This window comes from Diaphorina citri, unplaced genomic scaffold (assembly GCF_000475195.1).
Source record: "Diaphorina citri unplaced genomic scaffold, Diaci psyllid genome assembly version 1.1 scaffold3791, whole genome shotgun sequence".
Taxonomy (NCBI): Eukaryota; Metazoa; Arthropoda; class Insecta; order Hemiptera; family Psyllidae; genus Diaphorina; species Diaphorina citri.
This window is the reverse complement of record NW_007381191.1, coordinates 1-8,555: the sequence shown is the minus strand read 5'-3', so window position 1 is coordinate 8,555 and position 8,555 is coordinate 1. Positions and strand designations below refer to the sequence as shown.

At 40.7% G+C, this 8,555-nt stretch overlaps 1 protein-coding gene across 1 annotated transcript; it reads right to left on the bottom strand.

Annotated features, from left to right (window-relative positions):
- Positions 1 to 1,048: 1,048 nt before the first annotated feature.
- LOC103520565 (lipase 1-like) lies at positions 1,049 to 6,511 on the bottom strand. Its single transcript, XM_008485666.3, has 7 exons — positions 6,384 to 6,511; positions 5,737 to 5,914; positions 5,144 to 5,258; positions 4,490 to 4,730; positions 3,765 to 4,008; positions 2,883 to 3,028; positions 1,049 to 1,435 (listed from the first exon to the last, which is right to left on the bottom strand). Exons 1-7 carry the CDS (start codon positions 6,504 to 6,506, stop codon positions 1,238 to 1,240), a joined length of 1,245 nt encoding a protein of 414 aa, XP_008483888.1. The 5' UTR covers positions 6,507 to 6,511; the 3' UTR covers positions 1,049 to 1,237.
- Between the last annotated feature and the right edge of the window lie 2,044 nt (positions 6,512 to 8,555).

Below are 8,555 nucleotides of genomic sequence, written 5' to 3'. Positions count from 1 at the left end.
TTAGAAAAACACGGGCCCGAAAAAAGAAAAAAAAAAAAAAAAATACCCTGAAACCCAAAAAAAAAAAAAAAAAAAAAAAAAAAATGGAATACATTTCACACATAAATCCATACACAAAGATTCCACACCGAGGCTTAAGTGTAGAGGCAAACAGCCTTAAAGGATGGGTTAAGCTTCTAAGAATCCAAATTCTGTTCCCGAATTGTTAGATCATTGAACCTCAATCAGGAGTTTGAGGGTTCTGGAGCGGAAATTTGCTGACAAAACTTTTTCATTCCCGAAGAGGCGTGGATTTAAGATTCGCATAAGCCCGAAAAAGCTGTTTACCGTTAGACCTAAGCCTCAGAGTGGGCTTTTTGTATACAACACTACGACATGGATGGAAAGAAGCCCAACTTTCAAAGCTGTTTACCGTTAGACCTAAGCCTCAGAGTGGCCTTTTTGTATACAACACTACGACATGGATGGAAAGTACGTATTATGGCGTGAAGTACTTAATGTGAAAGCGATTCTAACAAAATAAGAGTGTAGGTACCTACTGGTATTCTGACAGAATAGGACTAAAGGAACCGAACTGACCTGGGCAGATGAAAGGTAGTCATTACAGCAAGCATAGTAGATAGCAGTAGGTATGGAGCTAAACTTGATACCCACTATCCAGTTCAATCCAGAATTGAAGCCAGCTCCGACTTCTTAAAACGCGGTGTAAGAGTGTGTCCACAGTTCCACACATAGTCGACCGCGGCCATAGATCGATGTCGACTGACAAGTCTACACTGCCTCGACAACATGGATTCACCTCGTCGTCGATCGACTATGTTTGGACACACCTTTAGGTGTTGGGGTTCGATTTTGCCTGTCCGCCCTTGATTCCCTTAAAGGACTATGTCAAAAATGAGAACGATCTCATACTGTACCCAATTAATTAATTATTATTTCATTGCTTATCTTTGTTGTTCTTTGTGTTTTCTTTTAAATAGTATTTTTAGTTTTTTAGCTTTTTAATTAGCTTTTTTAATTTGAATATTGAAGAGATGATTATTGCCTATTTATTGTTTACATACCATTTTACTGGCTTTATGAGTCTTATTTATTTTTATTTTATTATTATTATTTTTAAGAACCATCAACAGAAGTGGAACAAAAATTATCTGATGAAGAGTGGAAGTGAGATGCCTCCATAAAATACATACTAGGTAAAATCACAGAAATAATCAAAAGAGCTACACGTTTACGTCTAAGCGGCATCAGACGGGTTTTCAGTCGTGCGACCACTATATTTATCCATCAGATTCATCACATCTTTGTACAAGAGCTCATAGCTATCCTTGGCCCACAAGAAGTCACCGTGGTTGAACTTCTTGTACGGAATTTCGTAGAATCTGACCGACTCCAAACATCTTGTGAGGACCTCGCAGCGAGAATTTCTCAAAGTCTAATCTGAAGAGAGAAAAACATTTATGACCGTATGTATATATGTAGGGTAAGTGTACCATTTATTCGCCCACCTAAAAAACGTACCATTTATTGGCCCACCTGCCAACGTTTATTTTTCTAATTTTTGTTTTTAGGACTACAATTTTGGAATACCATGGTTCGATAGCATTCTTTAAGCCCTTTCTTTTGATGAAATTGGATCTTGAAAAAGTTCGTCCAGTTCAGACTTATGTAGCGTAGACCCACAGGTGGGCCAATAAATGGTACGTTTTTTAGGTGGGCGAATAAATGGTACACTTACCTAATTACCTACTTTATGCACTAAATTCAGTAAAATGATTTTTAGTGGAACCTTGCTCATCATTTTTAGAGAGTAACCTCTGTAGGTAGGTATTGGGTAGGTACCTACCTAAAAAAAAAATAAATTATCCACTTACCTACCTCCCGAAAGCTCGACCTTGATGGCCCAAGTTAGGTAGGTACCTACCTACCAACCATTTGGCAGATTAAAAATCCAATGTACCAATGAAAACAATGCGTTCCTACTGCACACATGGAAAATTCCGACCAAAACACGAACGGTCAACACGGATATGAAGTTAGAAATAGAGAACAATAACCAAAACGGAAAACAATGTTTAAGTTTGTCACAGAAACTTACTTACTTATCTACCTTATCCACTTACCTACCTCCCGAAAGCTCGACCTTGATGGCCCAAGTTAGGTAGGTACCTACCTACCAACCATTTGGCAGATTAAGTAGGTACCTATGTAGGGTGTTCAGACACGTATTAGGTACCTTGGTAAAAGTAGATGTCTCTTGGTAATAATTTCACAATTTTCAGGTGGTACCTAATGGTGGGAAATTAGGAATTAGGGAAATTTAATAGGTAATGCCAGGCAATGTTCCATTTCGCTATTCCCACCGTTAGGTACCTACTGCTATGGAAATTGTGGAAGGAAAATACGGCTACCGTAGCTACACCTTCTGTTTTATGATTTTTATCATTTATATTTTGCCTTCAAAAATCGAAAATAAGTAAGTCTGCAATGTGCCGTGCACGAAAGAAATTCCAAGCAGTGGCGAACATACCAAAGGGGATACTGAACTACAACACTGACAAGTGTAAACAAAACAAATGTGACCTTGGGCTTGAGAAAAAAAGTAAAAGGAAATATGAAATTAATTTTTATCAACTGAATTTTGTGATAAGGATAGAGGATAGCTTATCTACCCGTACAGCCTGTACTTGAAGCATACATCAGTGAAGAGGATATAGGTAGGTACTTAGGTACTTTAAAACAAAGTAGGTAGGTATCTACGTAATGTAGGAAAACATGTATTATATGGCGTGAAGTACTTAATGTGAAAGCGATTCTAACAAAATAAAAAGAGTGTAGGTACTGGTATTCTGACGGAATAGGACTAAAGGATTGGAACTGACCTGGGCAGATGAAAGGTAGTCATTACAGCAAGCATAGTAGATAGCAGTAGGTATTGTCACCTTATCAATAGGATAGGCTCGCATCTTCTTTACACCGTACTTTATCAGGTTCTTTTCCGTGCCGTAATTCAATGGTCGAAATTGGCCTGCAAAAAGAATCACAGAATACAGTGAATACACTAACACACCATTGTCTGACAGCAAAAATGAGGGGTTTTCCAAATACGTAAATCTATGTCCACACATAGTCGATAGCCGTCGATCAATGTCGATCCATAACGATCGACAGCCGTCTACAATGTGTGGACAGAACTTAAGATCTTGTTTAGACGACGAATGTCAACCTCGGATTGAACTCAATCCTGAGACAATTTTCCGTGCCGTAATTCAATGGTCGAAATTGGCCTGCAAAAAGAATCACAGAATACAGTGAATACACTAACACACCATTGTCTGACAACAAAAATGAGGGGTTTTCGATGTATGTACGTAAATCTATGTCCACACATAGTCGATAGCCGTCGATTAATGTCGATCCATAACGATCGACGGCCGTCTACAATGTGTGGTCACAACTTAAGATCTTGTTTAGACTACGAAAGTAAGGAGACTTTCTCATTCTGCCAGTATAGACAGCGTATATTTTATTCTAATTATCGTACATAATATAAGTGTCAAATGGAAGATCACAGAGATATTCTCCCCTAGGGAGATTTATTGTCTTTCAAGTCAAGAGTCTTTTAGTACTGGGATTTACCAACTTAGGATTGAGATGAATCGAGGATTTCCCAATATTTAATAGCCAGGTCAACCTCGGATTGAACTCAATCCTGAGACACTCCACGGTGGTAAAACTCGACCTAGAAGTAAGTAAATTCTTACCTGAGCGAATGTTCTGAACCATCTGACGCACAGTCCAGATGGAAGACCCGGTAGGAATTCGGTTCAGCATTTTAACTGCCGAGTCCTCATTGCCCTGTTTGGACCCAGGGCCTGACATCTCCCTCAGGAATAAGACACAGAGAGGTTTCAATGGGGAACCTGAGGCACACATTGCTGTCTTGACTATCTCCGGCTCCCTGCCTTGAATGAAGAAGTCCTTGGCATGGGGGAAGTTCAACCAACGCTGTCAATAAGGCAGAAGAACAGAGAACAAAATAATTAAAAGAGATTTTAATAAATTTATTTTAAAAGGGGGGCGACTTTGAATGTCATGTGCTCCTATAAAAAGAGAAGTGATAATATTCAAACTGTTCGAAAGTTATGGTGGAACAAACAAACAACACAGACTCAATGGAAAAATCTTCGAGTTGAGCTTGGGACTTAAATGTTTTGTAAGGGTTGTTTTACATTTCTCTCGAATTCAAGTTCAGTCTTCGGTGAAAAATTGAGTGCCCTTCTTCCCACTCAAGTGAGGATAACCTTTATGACTTCACTTGGACTCAAACATCCAGATCCAAAGTCCACCATCACACCACAAAAGTAACTTACAACATATACGCTGTACAGTGCCCTTCTTCCCACTCAAGTGAGGATAACCTTTATGACTTCACTTGGACTCAAACATCCAGATCCAAAGTCCACCATCACACCACTAGGTAACTTACAACATATATGCTGTAAAAAACATCAAACCAGTCCCGGACTTTGATATTCCCCATGTAGACGGACTGTGCCCATAGGATGTTCAGCTTGACTTTATCCTGATATTCTGGACGCATGCTAGCCGCCACTAGGACATTGGTACTCCCTAGGGAGTGACCGAGAGCGATGACTGAGGAGTGACCCGTGGTGTTCAAGATGTAGTCTATGGTGGCCGGAGTGTCGTAGACTCCCATTTCGTGGAAACTGCCAAATGAAAACCCGGGTGAAATTTAATTTATTTATTTATTATGCTCATTTTTACAAAAACATTATGCATAATTTACAGTAAAATCTTACATACTAATGATCTGATCTATCTATCTATCCATCCATCTATCTTTAAGATAGCGATCTTCTTTGGATGCCTATCGGCTTCGGATGTGGGCAATCATCAAGGTTATTTTGACTTTCTTTTTTTTAAGAGGTTTCATAGAGGGAACTGCTTAAGGTCTTATTGTCCCGAAATCAAAGAGAGAAGGAAAACAAAATAGGAGAAAGCCAGCCCTTCCAAGAACGAACCCGCGGCCTAGCACTTACAAGGCAGATGCGCTACCAACCAAGCTAACTAGGCTGGCAGGTAATTATACAGAATTTAACAATAGAAACAGCTTACTTACGTATAGTCAAAGAATTTCTCATCAGAGAAGCTAATGTTAACATGCTCTCGACTGTAAATGCTACCTCGTGCGTTCCACAACCAAACATCATAGCCTCTCTTCCATAGGAGGAAAACTGAAACAAACGGTAACCTACTTATTACTCTCCTAATTAGGTAGCTAATTACCTGCTAATTAAATCATAGAACTGCGCATTTATAAATTTAAAGAAAAGGACTGCGTATTTATACATTTTATACTGCGCAAATAGGACTAAGTAGTCCCTTTACGCCAGCAGTAGGCGGCTACTACTATTATTGTGGTCAAATTCTCAAACAATATTGATGACGCTAGCCTAGTTAGCTTGGTTGGTAGATTGTCTGCCTTGTAAGTGCTAGGCCGCGAGTTCGATTCCCGCTCAGGCCGGATTTTATCCTGAACGGATAATGTTCGTTCTCGGAATGGCTGGCTTTCTCCTATCCTGTCTTTCTTCTCTCTTCGATTTCGGGACTATAAGACCTTACAGTTACAGTTCCCTCTATCAAACCTCTTAAAAAATAACAAAATTAGAAAATATCTACCTACCTACCAAAATTTCATTGTCAAAAACTTACCCAGATCTTCCTTGGGGGTCCTGAGGAACCAACAGTCAGACGACACTGTAAGTCCATGCAGCATTAATACAGGGTAACCCCCGGGGTTGGGTATTCTAAACACGGTCAATATGTAGCCATCTTCAGTTAGAATTTTGTGCTCCTCACTAGGATAGTTCCAGAACCTGATCATGTCATCCTGCGGGAGAGAAAAACAGATTTCTAATTGCACAGTTTGATACCAATCTTGATGTTCTCTGATTACGTCACTGTCCTATTTAGTTTTGTTTGACAGAGGTTTCATTCACTGTCTACCTGCTGAGGTCTGTATGTCGGCCACTTACGCTCAGACCGTCTGACAGAGTCCTTGGTCTGTCAGACCGCGGTCTGAGATGGTCTCACCGTGAGTATTCGGTATCAGTAACGGGAGGGTTTACCCTCCTTTCGGAGACCAGCTACTCGCCTACTCACATTGAGCTCACCCGGCCTGAGTGGGGCTGGGAAAAGCCAAAAGCACGCGATTGCCCAGATGGTCACCCGTCCAGATATTAAACGTGCGTAACGTTGCTGAACTTCAGTGATTCAAGGTTAGCTTGGGGCATTTAACGTCCATCACTGCTGGCTCTATGTTTCTATTTAGTATTCGTATAAGGTTGACAATGTCTTACCGTTCGCATTTTGATGTAATCTTCTACGGGAAGGTGTCTTGAATCGTTCAATTCTGAGACAGCATCACCAGAGCACATGAAATTGAGAACCAACACCACTACAGTCCAGCTTAGTTCAGGCATGATGACAGTCTAGCTTGGGGCATTTAACGTCCATCACTGCTGGCTCTATGTTTCTATTTAGTACCTATTCGTATAAGGTTGACAATGTCTTACCGTTCTCATTTTGATGTAATCTTCTACGGGAAGGTGTCTTGAATCGTTCAATTCTGAGACAGCATCGCCAGAACACATGAAATTGAGAACCAACACCACTACAGTCCAGCTTAGTTCAGGCATGATGATAGTATTTTAGATCACAAACACAAAGACTTGGTAGAGGATATCAACGTTAGGTTAGGGGGTTAGGGTAATCCGAATTTCAACCGGCGCGGCCGAAATTCGGGCAAGAGGATTTCTAAATCGATTTTTCCGGATATGAATCGTTCAATTCTGAGACAGCATCGCCAGAACACATGAAATTGAGAACCAACACCACTACAGTCCAGCTTAGTTCAGGCATGATGATAGTATTTTAGATCACAAACACAAAGACTTGGTAGAGGTTATCAACGTTAGGTTAGGGGGTTAGGGTAATCCGAATTTCAACCGGCGCGGCCGAAATTCGGGCAAGGGGATTTCTTAATCGATTTTCCGGATAAAAAAGGTAGATAAATGTAAGAGTTTTAGTAATTGGTGAGTAGTTACCTATTTAGAACCAAAATACCTATGATAGTGATATCTATTAATTCGTTTCGGGCTGTGGGTTAGTCCAAAAAACTGAAAAAATCCAAAAATGTGGGTTAGTCCGGTTTACCTCTTGGCCCCTAAATTCGTCTAACGCACTAGTGTAAATTGAAAATCTACTCGACCGAAAAGGCAAAACAACAAGTCACTGTTGTAGTTGTGCTGTTATCTACAGAGGTAGTTTGTACCTTTTTATTTGTACCTATATTTTAGCGATACCTAGTAGCTATGTACAATTCAATAGTAATGTTTGTAGGTTGGAGTGTAGGGAACTGGGGCAACAGGTTTGTAGGCTGGATCAACGACCACGGGGGGTACCAGAGCTGGGTTGTAGATTGCGGGGTTTGCCAAAGCTGGGTTGTAAAATGGAGAAGCAGGGTTGACAACATTGTATGGGCTGTTGGGGTTGAAAGCGCTCAGTGGGTGGTAGGGGTTGAGATGGGGTGGCAAGACACTGTATGGGTTGAAGTACGGGGAGTATGGGTTGTACAATGGAGAGTAGGGGTTGTAAGGGTTAACGATGGCAGAGTTGAACAGGGCGGTTTCGGTGATTTTGGCAGCGGCATCAGCAACAACTGCTTCTGTAGCAAGAGACTTGAGGGTCTTGTCAACGTAAGCAGTTTTTTCGGCTTTCTCAACATAGGCAGCTTTCTGGGCTTTGTCAGCGTAAGCAGCTTTCTCTGCGTATTTTTCAGTAGCGGCGTATTTGTCTACAGTGGAGTATTTGTCAGTAGCAGCATACTTGTCTACAGCATCATACTTGTCAACAGTAGCAGCAGTTGCGTACTTGTCTACTTTCTTCTCGTAAGTGTTTTCAACGTAGGTTTTCTCTTCAACATCAGGAGCATAAGGGTCTTTGGAGGCAGCGTATTTCTTCTCAACTGTGCTGGATTTAGCCACAGTTACGTCGGCAGGAATACAAGCTGCCAAGGCGAGCATGGATGCCAGAATGCACAATTTGAATGCCATTGTGTATTGTTTAGTGTCTGCCTGTAAGTGAGAAGTGTACACAAAGGGTGTCAGTTTTCTGTGATTAGGATCCTCAAGGTGTCAGTAGACTTCATGTTTGGGTACATTTGGGATGATTTTCTTCACGGATGCGTTAATATTTTGTAAAGGAACTTCTGCGAATCAGGCAAGTTTTATTGTTCAGGTCGCACTTTAGAGAAAAATATTAGGTCTTAGTTTTTGCAGCATTACAAAAGAACCACCTGAGAACCCTTAGCTCACTGTTTAAAAACACACTGCTTGGTAATTCCACCGAGAAAATAATTCACTAAAATGAAAGCTTCATAGCATTTTACCCTAATACCCTACCTTTAGTATTATCTAGTTGCAGAAAATCAAAAGTAACCGACATACTTCAGAGCCTATACTCGTACATTA